This window comes from Protomyctophum parallelum, assembly GCF_964188405.1.
Source record: "Protomyctophum parallelum genome assembly, chromosome: 3".
Lineage (NCBI taxonomy): Eukaryota > Metazoa > Chordata > Actinopteri > Myctophiformes > Myctophidae > Protomyctophum > Protomyctophum parallelum.
Genome location: NC_139698.1, coordinates 11,317,141 through 11,336,856, shown reverse-complemented (window position 1 = coordinate 11,336,856; position 19,716 = coordinate 11,317,141). Strand labels below are relative to the sequence as shown.

Below are 19,716 nucleotides of genomic sequence, written 5' to 3'. Positions count from 1 at the left end.
GTGTGTGTGTGTGTACACGTGCGTGCGTGCCGTGCGGCCGTCTTGGTCTCGTAGGCGACCCACTTTATTAGATCGGGGCCAAATCAATCTACGGTGAGACAGCGTTAACTATAATCTCCAGACACAGATAGAGAGATGGAGAGAGGGAGGAGAGGGAGAGAGAGGGAGGGAGGAGAGAGATGGAGATAGGTGTGTGTGTGTGTGTGTGTGTGTGTGTGTGTGGGGGGGGGGGAAACGAGTGTGCACAACTGATATAGCAATCCTCTCAAGGAAATGGAAACGGAGGGAAACCTACCATAGTACACAGACAAGTACAAATTCTCTACTCGAGTAACATGAAACCAAATGTATGTATATTTATAAATTATTGCAATATACTGTATAGTATAGACCTACACTATACAGTATATTGCAATAATATATTAATGTTATTAATGGTATCACTTTCCTGCTCATTACCATCCTGTAAGTAGGGCATATATTGTTTAACAGCCATACAGTGAACAAACAGAAAATCGTATAGTTTTTCTCAACGGAGGCGGTACAGACCCTCAAGGGGCATACAGAGAAGTTTGGGGGTGATGGAAGCAATTTTTTAAAGGCCCTCCTTTAAAAAAACACTGAGGTACTCTTGGGAGGGGAGCAGTTTAATATTCAAGTGCACATCTTCTTCATTTCATCCTAGACCTTTTTCTTTTTTTTTCCTCCAGAAAACGAGGCATGGTTTCTCAATTGTGTTGTTGCTCTTTAGTTTTTTTGGATGATGATGGAAGATGATCTAGATTTGCAAGTGTTTGAATGGGGTTTGTGTGGGTCGGTGCATGGACACATGTCTGGAAAGGCTAGTAGAGCCATGATGCAATGGCATTAGCAGTACTGATGTCAGTATCATGTCACTATCAAGGTGAGTATCATGTCTGTATCATTCATGTCATTATCATGTCAGTATCATGGTCAGTACTATCATGCAGGTCAATATCATGGCCAGTGTCATATCAGTACCATGGTTAGTCATGGTCAGTATTGTTAGTATCATGTCAGCATCATCAATATCATGTCAGTAATCATCATCAGTATCATATCAGTATGATATGACAGTATGATATGACATGAAAAAGGGGGTAGGATATGCATGCAGTCATGTACATCGCCCACAGTTTCTTTAAACACAGTGCTGGACCCAAAACTAATCAAGTGGAGAAAAAGAGAATGTCCACACAGTCACACGATAGGCTGCTTGCGTCTTCTCTAATTGTAGGCTATTTATTTATTTATTTGTATTATTAATTCAACCAAACAACAACTTATCGTTATCGCCCATGTGATTTAAGATGTCACATCTTAAATCTGAGGCATTTTTTGTATACTATTTAAATAGTATTGTGAGTCTTGCTATTTGTCCCAAAGTGACTATAGATTGCTGCTATTTGTTTCAAAAAAGCTTTATACCCAGCATTTAACATCTTTATAACGATGCAATGTAACATACCTCTGTTTATAAAATGCCTGTACTGTACCCCCTCCAACTGTATATACTTTCCCCATTTTCAACTGCTCTTATTATATTTTGACACTTGCTTTGGCAATGTAAACACATGTTTTCTCATGCCTTTGAATGGAATTGACATCCATATACAATTCCACTGATAATGTAACTCAGCCTCCTCAGCCCAGTGTAATGTAAAATCAGATTTTTGGAAATCGTTTAGATGTTTTCAAAATTATAATAATATCAACACAATAGAAAATACAAATAAAGCTTTTTACTGGACCAAAAAAACAAAGGAAACTGTGCCTTAACAAAGCAACTGATAACATCTCAACTGCTAATCTGATCACACAACCGACACACCTGCTCACCTGATTCAATCTCACCTGGTAATAATTCCTCACCCTGCTCACCTGCTGCCAATCGATCTTCCATCTGATAACTCTTACCTCACTCACCTGTCACTAATCCATCTGATATAACAACTCTTACTTCACTCACCAAGTCACCTGTCACTAATCCATCTGATAACAACTCTTCCCCCGCTCAGCTGTCACCAATCCATCTGATAATAACTATTCCTCTCTCACCTGTTGCCAATCCATCTGATAATAACGCCTCCCTCGTTCACCTGATTCCAATCACCTTGACACTGTAGCTAGAACTCTCTTTTTTCCTCTCCTCTTGCTAATCAGGGAAGTGTTGCCATGGCATGTCTACCTATGTGGGCAGTGGCAGCGGCTCAGGGGTAGCCCATGGCTAAGCCAGACCGAATCAGCCGTTGGCAAAAAAAGATTGCCTGCCGGCGGATTACGACGACAGTGTGATTTGAGTCTGGCTTATTAGCCAGGCTAGCTCAGGGGTAGAGTTGCCGTGTTGGGAACCGGAAGGTTCATGTTTGATCCCGGGTTCCCCCTGAGTTTGTGTCGAAATGTCCTTGAGCAAGACTCTGAACCCCTAATTGCTCCTGATGTACAGGTTGGTGCCTTGCATGGTTTCCTCTGCCATCGGTGTGTGAATGTGTGAATGTAATGCACAATCTCTGTAATGCGCATTGGATAAAGTCGTTATATAAATGCACCATTTATCATGTGTGCTTTGTATCGCATCCCACCTTCCCTCCATCCTTCACCTTCTTCCTACTCTCATCATCCCATCATTGTTCACTCTCTTCATACATCCTTCCCCTGACCCCCATATCCATCCCCTCACCCCATCATCCCTCCTTACATCCATCATCCTTCATTCATTATTCCATGCGGGTTTCAGCTCTTCTATTTCATATCGATAAATAAACAAGCAACATAACAAGATGTGTGACTGTGAAGGTGTGATCTTTACTAGTGCAAATTAGAATGTTGTGCTCAGTAGAGCAGAAATCTCTGTCAGGAGGCATGCCCTAAGGCTAATAAGGATAGCTTTGTAATGTATGCAGTGAACTTTCCATACAACCGTGAAAGTAGTGTGGGCTACGCTACTGTGCTAACATTGTGCCAGACCCATTAGCCCTGGAAGCCTCCAGTTGTCCCCTTGTTTAGGGCGACAGAAATGTGGTGTCCAGTGGTGTGTATAATAATAATTCTTGCATATACTCTAAGCGAGATTAGCTGCAGACAGAGGACCGCAGACAGAGAGACAGACAGCCAGACAGACAGACAGACGGACAGACACGCACACGCACACGCACACGCACACGCACACGCACACGCACACGCACACACACACACACACACACACACACACACACACACACACACACACACACACACACACAGCAGCAGCAGTGGAGGGTATCTTAGACCTCATATCACTTCATTATTAGAAGTAGCCTACTTGTCCAGTACAGAGTAGCTATTTGTGTAAAGATTTGTGGTACTATGCAGTATCTTTTCATGGGTGAGAGTGGAGCAGGGTTTGGCCATGAGGTGGCAGTGTAACTCCACTCCCAGTACAAAAAAAAGGGAACCATAGTAGCAATAAAAAGTACAGAATTATGACCAATTTGCCAATGACATTACTTGTATGTATAGTATGTAGTTTGAGCAAGTGTGTCAAGCAATGATATTTATTTATAATAACTGATATGCTAAGGATACTGTTAAATCAAGCCAGAGATTATTTGGATTGCATCCCATTATTTATCAACCAAACAAAGACAAACACAGTCACTCACTTCCTTTACTTACATCTCCATAGCCTATACTTATACTATCACCACAATAAACACAAGCCATTCACATTAATGCGATCAATAGCCACTTAGAATTAATAGGCTACTGCAGACCACCACCATCCTCTAGATGAATGAAACAGTTTAGTATACAGTGATTACAACACGTCTGTTGCCTCAATGAATCATTTGGGGATTCTATCCCATTTTGAGCGGGAACGCCTTTTGGTGTTAGCATTACGTTATGCTTTAGCTATTGAAAAACAGCAGATCTACAATCTCATAGCGAGTGGCGCGCCTCGCTATGAGCTTGTAGGTCTGCTATTTTTTTTTAATCGAAGAATGACGGTCATAGAAACATAGCTTTTTCAGAAAACTGTCAGGATGTAGAAGACATTTTTAGAATCTGATCTCAGGTCAGAATGGGCTATTAGAGGGCCTCTGCCAGCGAGCGAGCAGAGGTGATCTGTCCTAAAAGTGATGATGATTAACAAAATGCTGAATTTCTCACTCCTCTGGCGTTCCATGACAGCAGGAAAGGATCGATAGAGGAGGGACAGTAAATTAATGCCACACAGGAAGAGTAGATATCGTTCCAGCCTGTCAAGCAAGTGAAGCAACTATAAATTTATGCGGACAGGACACACTTAATATAACATCAAGTGTTGCAGGGTCAACCAAAGAAAATTAACCTGCTGAAAACGTGATGATTGTAATGACGTGCAGGTCAAACAGGCTGACCTTTTACCTGCATCCACCCTCCTCTTTCGGTGGAATTATTATTCTAAAAGCTACAGTATGGATAGACCAAAGAATTGTGTCTGTGGCATAATAGACACAATATTCTTGATATAAAACATACACAATACAAAAAGAAAAAAACGTTTAGGGCAATCTCACAATCAGCGACTTGCAGCTTGCAAGCCTAATGGAGTTTGACAGCTTATCGTATGACGAGTGCTGGTGAGTTCAAACAGACTCTTGGGAAGGTTGTCAACGCGTCATTAACCGCTACAAAGCATAGTGGGATTTGAATAATAACCTTCGCCCTCTGCCCATTTTCGGCACAGTCTTCAGAGTAATAACAATGGCACTAGCATTGAACTCCTCTGCATTGAGCCATTCTCTAAAATCCTTCATTCGTTTCTTTGTGATCGAGTGTTTGCCCATGGAGGGCTATGAATAAGAAAGGGTGAACATAACAGTTTTTTCATTGTGCATTGTGTGTGTGTGTGTGTGTGTGTGTGTGTGTGTGTGTGTGGGTGTGTGTGTGTGTGTGTGTGTGTGTGTGTGTGTGTGTGTGTGTGTGTGTGTGTGTGTGTGTGTGTGTGTGTGTGTGTGTGTGTGTGTGTGTGTGTGCGTGCGTGCATACTTGTGTGCTATACTTGTGATGGCCAAATGTCCCCACACAGTCGAATTTGAGCGATGGTGTCACGTGCCAGAAATAGAAGATCTACAAGCTTACAAAACATTGCAGTGCGACACGTTGTGAGTTTGTAGATTGGCAATTTCCAAGTACAACTTGCAAAACAACATGCCGTCCTAAAATGATTACGTTCACAAGTATAGTAATACCAATGTGTGTGTGTGTGTGTGTGTGTGTGTGTGTGTGTGTGTGTGTGTGTGTGTGTGTGTGTGTGTGTGTGTCGGTCGGTCGGTCGACGCTCTGCTGGAGGACCGAAGAAGCGGTACAAAGACCAGATGAAGACTGGAAGACTTAAGGAAGTGCAAAATCAGACCTGAGTCCCTGGAGGATGCTGTGTCTGCTGACCGTAACACCTGGCTGGAGGAGGAAAGGACAGCAGGGAGACATGAAGGAGAAGAGAAACAAAAGAAACCAATTACGGTTGCCGTTGCCACTACCTGCAATAGGATGTGTGGGTGCAGGATAGGGCGTTTGAGCCACCAAAGAACACACCGATAGTGGTCTGGATGTTGTCGTGTTCCCTATAATAAGGGAATTGTTGAGAATGGCAGTCACTGTAGATCTTTCAACAAAAGATGCAAAATAATCCTCTATAACGTCTATACCGTTGCTCTCTAAAGAGGGGAGATGTGGTGATATCTATTCTATGCTGTGTGATTCTATGTGTTGCTATGACAACCAGATAGCATATAGGTGCACTAGGATGTCACAAGACTTTCTATGTATGTTCCCGTGAATGGATAAAGCCAACAGAATAGTACGATATCTGTGTGGAAATTCCATTATTATAGAGAACACGACAGATGTCGGATTCGATGGAAAACCATACGCAAGCAAGTGTGTGTTTGTGCGTGCCGTGTGCGCGCGTGCCGTGTGTGCACGCGTGCATTTATGAATGGAGATTACTGCAGTACAAGACACTTCACCCATATATATGAGGGAAACAGCACAAACTCACCAAACACCATACAGTATAGGCCTATACGGTCAGCCAGCGCAGGCACAGTCTGCTCGCAACCTTTCCTCTGTGTTATAGCCCTATAGGGTCATCTGATTCACTGAAGCTACCCGAAGGGGGGAGGAGGGAGTTGGCCCTTCCACATGACAACGTTGTAATTTAGTGGAACAGTACAGTATGAAACTCCACATCGTTCATCACACTGCCACTTAGTCTTCTGGCTGCAGTGACACAGACTGAGAGAGGGAGATAGATGGGCAGAGAGAGAGAGAGAGAGAGAGAGAGAGAGAGAGAGAGAGAGAGAGAGAGAGAGAGAGAGGGAGATAGATAGGCAGAGAGAGAGAGAGAGAGAGAGAGAGACAGAGATGAGAGATGAGGAGACGCAGAGAGGAAGAGCGCAAGATAGGAAGATAGACACTCCACGACTCACTCCAGGGTGCTTACAACAGCGCTGTAGACAATACCATTATGCCATGAGCTTCATTTCCCCAGCAGATTGAACACTGCGAGTCAATCATTTAATGAAACATGCAGTATTGAATTGCAGAACTAAATGGGCCATTTATGGACAAGTGCAAGACAAATGTAAAGCAACAGCTGTGAAAATGCTCATTGCCCTTTGCACCATGCTGCGTCAATTCAAATAACACCTCCAGCGTCTAGTCTCAACAGGGCAATTGACATTGTTCAATGACACCACGCATGAGAAAACAAGCAGAGATGGCTATGCTTGCTGTCCAAACTTAATTCTGCATTAACATTTTATTTCTACACTAGGGGCAGAAACACTAAACACTATAGTATGCTATATTCTGATAGCAAACACTGAGTGTTTGTTAAGTAGCCAAAAAGGAGTGCCCCAGTCTCTCCAGCTCTTTAGTAAACAGAAAATCAATTTTCATCCAATCAGGAGAGAACTAAGATAAACAAGTAAACTTGGAAGTGATGAAACAAAACAAAAGCCAACAGACAAAATTGGTACTGGAAGTGGAACAAATGTGAAGCTGATAAATGGGTTCAATTAAATTCTCTCCCCTGATTAGATGGAATTGGTGTCCCACCTGAAAATGTGTGTACTAAATAAGAGCTAAAGAGCTGGAGAGAAGACACACACACACGCACGCACGCACACACACACACACACACACACACACACGCACGCACGCACGCACGCACGCACTATTTGATATGCAGGCTTTAGGCAAAAGCTACAAAATGAAAAATAATGATTTAGGCCTACCATAATACAGTCTTGCTATACAGCATAATAATGCAATCATACTTCTAACTATCAGCATAATGTTCTTATTGTATAGGCCTAGTGGTTGCTTGTTAGTTGTTACCATATTGCCAGAAGCACAATTTTAGGCTATAAAAGGAGAGTGTGTTGTGTTGGGGACACTCAGTCATGCTTGCTGTCTGATCAGTGTGGCTGGAACGGAGATTGGTGGTGCAACACTTTTGCTCTCCTCATGAGTCCTCTCTGCAAACTTCGACCAAGAGCAAGGACTGGAATCAGTGGAATACTTATCTATAATACGCCCTTCCTAGATGGAATTGGCTACTTATAACTTCTCCGTTAATTTGTATTCCTTTACAAATCCGAAAGATGGTTGTTCATAGCCTAAATACAGAGAAAGGTCTTTAGACTAATTATTTTTGCCGTCAATAATTGAAATGAAGTTTTTTGAATTTTATTTCTCTTGGGCTTCTGACACTCGACCAGGCGTTTTCGATGCATTGTCGCGTTTTTTGTGCAATGCCATATGATGAAATAGAAAACCTGCACTCATCATGGAAAACATTACCATGGACAACATCACTGCGGAGAACGACACGTTGGTTGGCGGAGACAACCAAACCCTTGGAATTTGGACCGACTACACGGTCGAATACAAAGTGGTCAGCATCTTTCTCGTGTCTCTAATATGTGGAATGGGAATAGTGGGGAACGTCATGGTGATACTGGTGGTGCTCACCACCAAGCACATGCGCACCCCCACCAACTGTTACCTGGTGAGCCTGGCCGTGGCTGACCTCATGGTGCTAACGGCGGCGGGGCTGCCCAACATCACCGACGCGCTGTACGGACAGTGGCTGTACGGCTACTTCGGATGCCTCGGCATCACCTATCTCCAGTACCTGGGCATCAACGCGTCCTCGTGCTCCATCACCGCGTTCACCATCGAGCGCTACATAGCGATCTGCCACCCGATCAGAGCGCAGTTTCTGTGCACCCTGTCCCGGGCGAAGCGGATTATCGCCGCGGTGTGGACCCTCACGTCCATCTACTGTGTCATGTGGCTGTTCCTCGCGGACACGAAAAAGTTAGTCTATGACAATAATGTCGTCCTGAACGACTGCGCGTACAAGATATCCAGGAACAATTACTTGCCCATTTATTTCACGGATTTCGCCGTTTTTTACGTGCTGCCTCTCATGCTGGCCACGATTCTGTATGGACTTATTGCCAGAATACTTTTCCTAAACCCACTGCCGTCAGACACCAAGGGAAACGCCAAGAAGTGGAAAAAGGACACGTGCCAAGGCAGCAGGATGATTGGCACATGTTCATCTAGCAGCGCAACCGCTGCCTCGCGTCGACAGGTGGGTTTCTTCTGTCATATTGCGATATGATTGATTTATGACACGCGCGCACGCACGCACACACACACACACACACACACACACACACACACACACACACACACACACACACACACACACACACACACACACACACACACACACACGCTCTCTCGCGCTCTCTGCGTAACTGTGCGCATGAGTGTGTATGCATCCGTTAGAGGAGAGCAGATAAGAGTGAGCGAGGGAGACAGACAGCCTCAGACGGTGAGTGTGTGCTTCTTGTGAATTTAAATTGAATTGAAGTGTGTGTGTGTGTGTGTGTGTGTGTGTGTGTGTGTGTGTGTGTGTGTGTGTGTGTGTGTGTGTGTCAGGGACAAATTAGCCATTGGGCCAGTGGGGCCGTGGCCCAGGGGCCCTTGGCTCTCAGGGGCCCTTCTGGGAAATTAGACCGCGCAGCACTATGTTTGACGCCCTGAAAAGGGCTCCTGGGGCCCTTCATTGGCCATTGATTTAGTTAAATTTAGGTCAAAAACATGATAAAAACACAGAAAAACACAAAATGTTGCGCTATGGGGGCCCTGCAAAAATGACCGGCCCAGGGGCCCTCATGGGGGTTACTCCGTCCCTGGTGTGTGTGTGTGTGTGTGCGCGTGTGTGCGAATTGACATTGAATTGTGTGTGTGTGTGTGTGTGTGTGGGGGGGGGGGGGGTGGCTATAGAGATAAATGCATGCAGCTGCACACAGTATAGGCTCACACACACACACACACACACACACACACACACACACACACACACACACACACACACACACACACACACACACACACACACACACACACACACACGTTTGTAAATACATCAGAGATGGAAACCTTCTTAAAGTGTTTCGACCCTTATCCACAACAATCTCCAGTTGACGGGTCAGCAGTGATCCATGGCCAAATCACTGCCCCTCTCATCCAGGCTTCCAGCTAATGTCTTCTCTCTTATGCCAGAGCCAGCAGGACGCTGTCTCTGCCTTGTGTGTTCTTGTGGGATTACAAGCACTGAGAGTTCTCTAGCACTCTCAGTGCAGGTTTGTTTCCTGCCTAGGGTCCTCCTATACGTCTCACCAGACTAGTCTGTGCGGTGTCCGTGCGTCTGTCCTTGTCCACACTTGGCCTGCCTTAAAGCTGGTATTTTTGAGTCAAGGTGGTTTGTTTGAGCCTTCTCTGTGTCTGTGTCACTGTCCTTTGCCGTTGGTTGGATCTGTCCTATAGCGAGTCTCTCTTCCTCCCCTCCTCTCTGGAGACTCTGGGGGTATTGCTCATTTCTACATTCTGTAGCTTGCCCGGTGCCCTCTTGTGAGTGCTGCAACAGGGGTTGCTGGCCCCTGTTACCCTGCCAGTCTTTCCTGGAGGTCAGCTGTCTCTCCAGCATCACGACCTTCCTCGGTTGCCATCCAGACTTTCCTGGAGGTCACTGGTTGCCCAGGGTCTGTAAATACATCAAAGATTAAAGCAATAAGCCACAAGAGGTGTGAGGTTATCGTGTATTTTATAATGGCTGAGAGGCGTGCAGGTGAGACACGAACGCAGGCAACCTCGCGTGGCCTATTGCTGTTCTAAAACGGTTACAAACAATTAGCAATAATAACACCATAAAACTGTTGCTATAATTCACAAAAGTATAGCTATACTTTGCGCCGCTTTTCGCCAAGGCCCAGTGAGGCTCTCCATCGTTTGCACTTCCACATTTTGGTCACCAAATGTTGGTGCCCGGAAGAGGATGCTTCCGGATGCTTCAAAACGCCACTGAGCAACTTCCATCGAAATGCGGGGGGGCGGGGCTGTCGCTCCGGTCCTCCCTATATCCTAACTCTTATGCTTTGCGCCCATAGAGTATATTCATGTCAGTAGAAGTTGCTCAGTGGCATTTTGAAGCAGCCGGAAGAACCCTCTTCTTCCGCATTTGCGGAAGTGCAACCGAGCACTCAATGTTAAAGCCCAGCTGCACGGGTTTTCCCTGTCATGAATCCACGGGTCCGCCTGCAGTCCCTCCTCTTACCACTAGGGCCGAGCGCCTCAACGTTGGAGAGCCTCACTAGGGCCTTGCCTCACTGGAGCCACACTTCCTTGTTTTTACTCGGCCAGTCTCTGTGACAAGAATAGGAGGCGCTTGATGTCTTTACAGAAAGCGCCCGGAGACACACATTCACAGTCATATGAGCGTGGGCGGTGCTTAGACGCCCGCACGGCGAGGGTTTGTAAGGCAATTCCCCAGTGCAGCTACAGAGCTGTGGGATCAGCTGGGAATGATATAAAGTGATTGAAGGTGTGGATTATCGTGAGATTTACAACGGTAACCAGCCAATCAGAATGAAGTATTGGGACTAACCATTTTAGAAGCGATTATAATCCATCTGTAATGGATAAAGCCTTGGCCTGGAAGAAAGGGCAGGTGTTCCCTAGACTTGTGTACAGAGAAGATTGTGTGCACATCTCAATGCCTATATTTAGGCCAGGTGCTGGATGTCGGGCGTCAAGGCAAACAAACATCAAGGAAGAGAAAGAACATCCGCACACTAGTTTCTAGAGCTCAGAGACTTACTTTATTTAAATAAAGTAAGTCTCGGAGCGGATGTTCTTTCTCTCCACTAGTCTTGTGTAGCCAGACAACTATTCCACATTCTCTGAATGCTAGAGTCTGGCACTTCAGCTTTATCGCTTACTCATGATATATCCGTTGCTCTCTTGTATATAGTCATAGCACGCCATAGTACATATGTATAGCATAGTAGTAAATATGTATAGTTTATATGTATAGTGTATGTATAGTTTCATTATATAGATATTCCACTGTTACCTTCTTAGCTTACGCATGTTTCATGATAAATGCTTTTATGTGATGTATTCCCATGCTTTTTGTTCTTGCTTAAATGTAAGTTGCTCTGGATTAAGAGCGTCTGCTAAATGCCTAAATTGTAAATTGTAAATTGTATGCAAGCATTTGAAAATTGCGAGAGACAACACAGTCTGGCAACACTAGGTGGTCCCCAACCGCACTTAAAAGTGTTTCGACCATTAACCACAACACTCTCCAGTTGGTTAGCGGTGATTGACCAAATCATAATTAATGCTTCCCTTTTAATGCCATGAAAGTGACCCCCCTCCCCCCATTAAAAATAAATGGGTACCAGAGCTTCTGAGACAAAATGTAATAGCAAATTCCATTCAATACACATTAGTTAATCAATTAGCAATCTGGTGTAGGCTACATAGAGCACCGAAGTCTGACGTCACTTTCAGTAGAGGGCGTCAGTCCCCAGGTTCATGTATTTGTTTAGTTGCATTGAAATCCCCATTGAGGCGATTTTAGGTCGCCTCATATAACAACTGTGTTTGAAAAATAAACATGTCACCCCGGCCGCTTCACTCATATGGATATGAAGAATCAACTGACTGAGAGAAAACGCTAATGTTACTGCTGCTGAATTAGTTACATTTTCTCTAGAAGCAGACTGTATCATATATGAGTGACTGACTGTTGCAAACGATGCAGAGACACCTCCCTGACCCTGACAATAACGCAGAGACAGCTTGTTTATTTTTGGACCACAACGCTTATAGTAGACGATATTAAGATCACCCCATGTTATTCTCCATAGAGAAATTACTTCCGCGAACCAGGGGAATCGTCGGGATGAGCGAGTTACGTCAGGACTTCGGTGCTCTATTATGGCTACATTATTGTTTTCCTCCAACGTTACATTTAATGCACTGTATAGACTATAGAGAACATATTAAGGAAAATGCTTCATTAGGTTGCCTCAAGATTGGAACATTTGTTAAAGGGGTATTTCACTTTAAAACACTTCTGCAGGCTTTCGTGTGCACCGTACCCCTATATGAACCCATTAAATTTAGACTCATTATGTTAGACTCATGTATTTTTTCAATCACTATATTTCAATTAAGTTATTCAAAACAAATCATAAAAAAACAAATGAAACAAGTAATTGAAAAAACACGACCCCCTTTGCGCATTATAATAACCCATTACCCCGTTAAGTCAACTGCAAAAAAAATAATCATATCCATTATCTCAGAGGGTTTCCTTTTTGTTAGAAGCTAAATGTGGCATCAATTCAATTGGAATATTGCTGTATATAGGATGGGATGCCACAGGGGTTTCATCCCAAACTAAAACAAGTCATTAGTTAATCAGCCAGTGCCATCTGGTGTACAACATCACTTTATTAAATTCCCATATCTTTTATGCATTCTATTACAGAACATTGTACCCCCCCTCCCCTCTAGAGACAGTTAAAGCCGTCCTTTTTTGATTGAAGACTCCATTTTCACAAATCTTACTAGGAAGTTAATGCCCTGCTTTTGTGGCAAAATCATGGTGTCTACTTCAATTACTTACTGCACGGGGGGATGGGGGGCTATGAGGGTGTGCAATGCATGCAGTGTTTCCATTACTGCCCTGCAGCCCAGCAGTAATTCTTTCTCCAAACCATTTAAACACTTAAACCCTATATACTTAATTGAGTCTCCTAGGGGTCTATCATAGCCCTCCCTCCTTCCCCCCCGGAAATAGCCACATCTACAGGGTAACATCATATCACGTAGCTTGTAGATCCTCTATTTTTGCGGAATGTTTGCCCCAGAATATAGGGATGCCATGCAGTGTTCAAAATGGTTAACCACTACAAGCCCACAACTTATCGCATCATGACTCGTTGTGAGCTTGTAGATGGGCTATTTCTTGAAACATTTCGAACATTTCCCCCATAATGACATGCCCCAAATAGAGAGGCCAGGGATAAAGTGGTTAATGCCTATACAACACAGACCAAACCTATCCTACAAGCATGATCTTGTCAATTATTTTGAACACGTTGAACAATTATTTTCACAATAAGACGAGTTGGCCAGGAGGTAGGGCAGTGTTGTTTGTTCCACAAACCAAACATTCAGATAGACTGAGGTGTGTGTGTGTGTGTGTGTGTGTGTGTGTGTGTGTGTGTGTGTGTGTGTGTGTGTGTGTGTGTGTGTGTGTGTGTGTGTGTGTGTGTGTGTTTGAATTGAATTGTGTGTTTGCTTATCAGATCCCTGTGGTGTGGTGTGGTGTGGGGTGTGGTGGCCCAAGGAGGCTAGTAGAGGGGGTCTGATTGGACAGTATACCATAGTTAAACCCAAACCTGTGTGCACATGGATCAAACTGGGCTTTGGCTTGTTCCTCATCCTCCCACAGGAACGGATCAAAGCCTTGTCTTGTATACAAACATACAAAACAAGCACTTGTTGTGACACACACGCACGCACGCACGCACGCACGCACGCACACACACACACACACACACACACACACACACACACACACACACACACACACACACACACACACACACACACACACACATATGTAAAGGAGGAAAACGATATGCACATCCCAGTTTTTAAATACAGTGCTGGGCCCAAAAAGTTATCAAATGAAGAAAAAGTGGAATGTCTGCAGACAATATAGTTCTGCTCCCCGTCCTTTATTTCAACCTATATTACAAGCGCTCACGCGTTCCGTACGCAAGCTCACACGCTGCACTCACGCACGCACACACACACACACACACACACACACACACACACACACACACACACACACACACACACACACACACACCACATCTACACAAAACACAATTACACGCCTTTCTGCACAATTCTTTTTTTACCTGCAAGGTTAATTACATCCTCAGAGTGAAACGATAATACGCATTGTATTGTGTGACAAGTGACAGCGATAACTTGTGGTCTTTGTGGAATATGCTAAATCTATACCATTAGCCACTACTCCAAATGTACTGGGGAGGTATTGTAGTCAATGATGGTGCTGTCACTGGCCTTAACCAATCCAATTAGCCTCACATCACTAGAGCTGATCAGACCCCACAACATAAATGTGGATAGGATATAATTACTCTTAAGTTTAAAAACATTATAAAACATTAAAACATTATTAAGTATAAAACAATATGGTAATTATGTCTGCAATTAACAAATGAACAAATGCAAGCTTTGTTGAGTTGTGCATATATATTTACTTCTGTCAGTCCCAAAATTAATTAACAGTCCAGTCATACAAGAGTTGAAATAAAATGAGAAATTGAAGTTTTTCATGCAGCGCATAAAAGCCTGTTTGAATAAATAAATAAATTCCACAAGGAACTGTTTGGACAAAAACAAAGACTGTGCCAAAAATGTGCCTTTGCTGCTGCATTATTTACATCCATTTGACATCCAATTGTCTTTTGAATAACTTATAGACATTTGACTCCACAAATTAATGGAATTTTCTAGCTCAGTGATTACAGAAAGTGTGCATGATCACAGAGAGAAACACAAATATTATTATAACCAGCTTTTACTCGGGGGACTTAACATTTTCAACTTGAATGTCTGAATCGGCTTGTTCAAGAATCAAGATTCTTTACTGTTAGATCTTATATACGAGTATACACTCGTGTAAGATTCTTTGGTTTTGGTTCCTCAATATTGGAGCAGCAAGAATAACAACATCAAATTGTCTAAAGAATAGCAACGTGTGCATAGTCATTAGTCAACAGATCACACATTGAGATGCTTGAAGGTGCTGTGTGCATGCATGGTTCCCACTTCTTTTTGCTGTTTTTTAAAACTATGTTTATTGATTTCTCACAAAAAAATAGTCATATACCGATACTGTCTTTTTTATGGTTCCTGCTTCTAAATATTATCTTCTTTGCATTGTTTCAGGTGACAAAGATGTTGGCTGTGGTAGTGGTCCTCTTCGCGCTGCTCTGGATGCCCTATCGGACCTTGGTGGTGGTGAACTCCTTCTTGGGCAAGGCCTACCTGGACACCTGGTTCCTGCTGTTCTGCCGCCTCTGCATCTACATGAACAGTGCCATAAACCCTGTCATCTACAACGCCATGTCCCAGAAGTTCCGTGCCGCGTTCAAGAAGCTCTGCCACTGTGGCCCTCAGCGGCTGCAGAAGCCAGCGAGCGTAGCGCTCACCTACAGTGTCATTAAGGACACGTCCAATGGGGAGAGCCCCGACCACTTCACCACGGTGTTGGATGAGCTGTCTACGCCAACCGATCAGTTCTTACCCAGCAGCATCCTGCCGAACACCAAGAATAAGGATGTCTCCCCATCAGGGCGAGCTGAGACAGCTTGAATTGAATGCATTTACACTGAAAGAGATTTTCAGAACTTCAGGTGCTCTCCCACCACAGAGAGTTGTAGAAGGGATTCAAAGTATTAAGCAGACAACTGTAAACATTTCCATAACCAAGGATTTTCTTTATGTTGCTTGAAAGGTTTCCTGTCTGCATTAGACAGAAGCTGAATATGGCATCCAAAAAAATGGAGTGCTGCATAAAACAATTTTACTTCACCTGAACCTGAGTAATAAAGGGAGTTACGTAGATGAATCATCACGACAATGATGCCTTCAAAACAAGTTTTCATCTCTCAATTTTAGAGGGAATAAAACAAGCTGGTACCTAATTTATGAGAAAGACAGGCAGGCAACCTTTGAATTCATTATGTTTGAAAGCTGCATGTTTGATTCTTGCCATCATCACACCCTCCCACTGTTACCATGATCTCTCCCACAGATCAGTTACACCTTTGATTACAAACCTTTGATTTCAGCAAAATGCTGCCAGCACCTTTAGATTTTGATTAAGAAAACTTTATTTTCATTTGTACAGACAATTGTATATCAGTAGCCAGAACAATATAATAACAGTACAAGCTAGTTATGTGAAAAATGTATTGTAGGTTTATAATAATATATATTTTGGAATTGGGCTTCTGATCTTCAGCCATGGCTACATTTGCACGTCAAGGCAGGCCTGAATGTATTCAGGATTCTGGCATTTTACTTCTTTGGCACTTCAATGTAGTCTCTCCACTCCAGAGGAGTCTTTGAAATCCGAAAAGTTAATACAATATTCAGTGTATTTCACATGGACAAATTGGACATGAATCCTACAGTGGAAGTAACATCAAAATAATAAAATGTATGTTTATCCGACTACTATGGCCTGTGTGAAATGCCTGTAAAGATCAGCAGCCAATGTATGCTAATTCAAGGGAATGATGCCTGCATGTTATCCAAACATTAGATTGTTCGCAAAATGATCTGTTATGATAGCAGAAGGCTGTAATTCATTGATAAAGAGACCACAGAGTGCAATTACGGCTTCTTTGTGGTATACTATCATTGCAGCAAAACCTACAGTGCAATGGTGGACTATATAATGCATACACAATACAGTATACGTATATATACGTATATATGTAACCAGTAAAGACTCCTGAGGGCAAGAAGCCGTAACCCGTGCACGCATCCGCCTGGGTGACAGCAGACTGCTGGGCGAGTGCTGGCCCTTTGGAATGGGGGGGGGGTCAGATATCTGCCTGGGTGACAGCAGACTGCTGGGCGAGTGCTGGCCCTTTGGAATATGGGGGTCAGATCAACATATCTGCCTGGGTGACAGCAGACTGCTGGGCGAGCGCTGGCGCTTTGGCATGGGGGGGGTAAGATCTTAATTTCCGAGCCTGTTGAGAACTCTAGTTTTCGCTGGCTGTCGGGCCGGGCTGCACTAATAACTTTAGGGCAGGCCCGTCTAGAGTTTAAATGGACACCTGTCCAGGAAGGATGGATGGGGAAGGATCAGGTTAACTCCATATATGGAGATCTAAGGGTTTGAGGTCAGATGTAGAGTTGCTAAACAATATTGATGACATGAGGGATCTCCATCCCTGATGATGTCACGTGCTCCATCCCTGATGATGTCACGTGCTCTCTCACCCCGACCAACCAACACGCTGACGGGAAATGCACGATTCCATAGTTAACTGAGACCTTTGGTCGCAATAAAGCAAACCCACAAAATCACACAAGTCATGTAGGAATATTCTGAAAAATGAAAACAGATTATTTCCCTGTCTATATGCTGTAAAATTGCTTGAAAGTGATAGTGTAAAATCGATGTTTTGAAGTGTTAAGTGTTGTGTGCCAGTGGGTTGTTGTGTATTTTTCTACCATTTCACCTTGTAAGCTATTATGCTCCTCAAGGTCAATAGAAGGGAAAGAAACTTCAAGGTTTGTCACTTTGTGAAGTATAAAATCCCTCTCAGATGTGCATTGTTGATTTTTCTCGGAAATGTTTTGTCGATTTTCTTCCTTTTTGTTCTCATTTTCCACTATAGGCTATAGACAGTACTAAAATGTTTTCCTTTTAGGGGAAGAAACTAAGAAACAGGATGTTTTTTCTCCAGCCCGTAGCCAGTTTGCAGCATGACCAAAAGCTATTGTGACATTTACAAAAAAGAAATGTACAGTGTGCAGACTTCATCTAAAGCATATTTTTTATAATGTCGCGGATTAGATAAAGGGACGGCAGTGGCTCAGGAGGTAGAGCGGCCATCATGAAAAACTGAGGTTCCATGTTCGATTCCCGACTCTTCCTGGCTATATGTACTGTATCAAAGTGTCCTTGAGCAAGACACTGAACCCCTAACTGCTCCAGGTGAGCAGGTTGGAGCCATGCAGCGTGGTTTCCTCCGCCATCGGTGTGCGAGTGTGTGATTCGGTCAATGTGTAAATAAAGCGATTCGGAGAAAAGCATTATATACATGCAGTCCATTTACCATTTGTGAAAGTCGTTTTCCCTTTCTCTATTTAAGGCAGAATTAATTAATTCTGCTCGACCACAATGTTGTTCTTGCTGTTTGATGGATACGTTTTGTATTTTGTATTGTGATTTGTCTATAATAAACTACAATGTGGAACAACTAATTGTGCAGCTCTGTCAATATATTTGGCCCATGTTATGCCTAATTAATGAATGCTCCGTCGTATGGCAGTGTAGCACGCCAAAGAAAATAGATCAAGCTCAGAATGTGACGCATCCCCGATGCATTGTGAGCAGCATGCTCCTATACTGTAGATAGAGCATTGGATCAGAGGTTCTCAACGTTTTTGGCCGGGGACCCCCGGAAATGCTTTGGCAATGATTCGGGACCCCCGCCCCCTCCCGACCCCCAATATAAATTGACTGCTACAATAACCTTAATAATAGACACAAATAAATACTGAAACCAGATATAATCTTTAGGGAAGGTGTATGCATGTACTGTGTACTATGTAAACAATTCATTTCCATTTTACAGCCATTCAGCCAAAAAGTTATTCTTTTTTGGTGGGGGGACCCCCCAAAATAATTTGGCGACCCCCCCGAGGGGTCGCGACCCACAGGTTGAGAATCCCTGCATTAGATGAGCTTTTTCTGCTTCCATTGCTGTCCACCCGTGGCTGATCGTGTATCATTGGGAGCTGCGATGAAAACGACATAATCTAAAGCCTCTATAATGAATCACACACAGCCTGGGCCAGAGTTGAGCTATGACAATTTAGGACATCAATCTGAAGGACACATTCCTTGCTTCAGCAGTCTCCCCATCACTAGTATACACGAATGGGGGGCCCCTGTAACACGTACATTCATCTCTTTGGGGCAGTGAGGCGATCTGACCCTAACCAAACAACACAGCCACGACACACACACAGGCTTGTAGGTGAAATGTTCAAGTTTTTAATGTGTTCCAGGCCTGGATAACATAATTGAAAAAACGGGACAACTGAAGAAAAGGCAACTGAAACAAACATACAGTAACTTAAACAGAGAGTCACAGGTGTCAACCTCTCCCCATGGCAGTCTACTCTCAACTGAGACCATTTTTCCTTTATATAGACTACTGACTCCACCCCAGGCTAAGTAATCAGCAAATCACACAATGTACTAGCAATCCACCCAAGGTGCTCCCCATAATGCAGCCTTCAGGCACCACAGCCCACCACACCGGCTTCAATCAAGGCAGCTTCCCAATAACAGCATCTGCATAGAACATTTTAGATTCATGTCACAGCAGAATGTGTACCTTCAGTGGGACTGAGAATCCACATGTTACAAATACAATACAGCATTTAATACCATAAGTGTATATTGTTGAACGTCATAAATGACTCTGTCACACACAC

The 19,716-nt window shown here is 43.6% G+C and overlaps 2 protein-coding genes across 2 annotated transcripts in view; both read left to right on the top strand.

Moving 5' to 3' along the window:
* Window positions 1-7,837: 7,837 nt before the first annotated feature.
* Window positions 7,838-15,840, top strand: trhra (thyrotropin-releasing hormone receptor a; the record flags this gene model as incomplete). Its single annotated transcript, XM_083762007.1, has 2 exons — window positions 7,838-8,650; window positions 15,415-15,840. 2 exons carry the CDS (start codon window positions 7,838-7,840, stop codon window positions 15,838-15,840), a joined length of 1,239 nt encoding a protein of 412 aa, XP_083618133.1.
* A 1,857-nt stretch (window positions 15,841-17,697) lies between these two features.
* eny2 (ENY2 transcription and export complex 2 subunit) overlaps window positions 17,698-19,716 on the top strand; it is a 78,957-nt gene continuing 76,938 nt past the window's right edge. The window contains exon 1 of the mRNA XM_083760936.1: window positions 17,698-17,710. The gene's annotated coding sequence lies outside the window, so the exon portion shown is untranslated. The remainder of the gene's footprint in view (window positions 17,711-19,716) is intronic.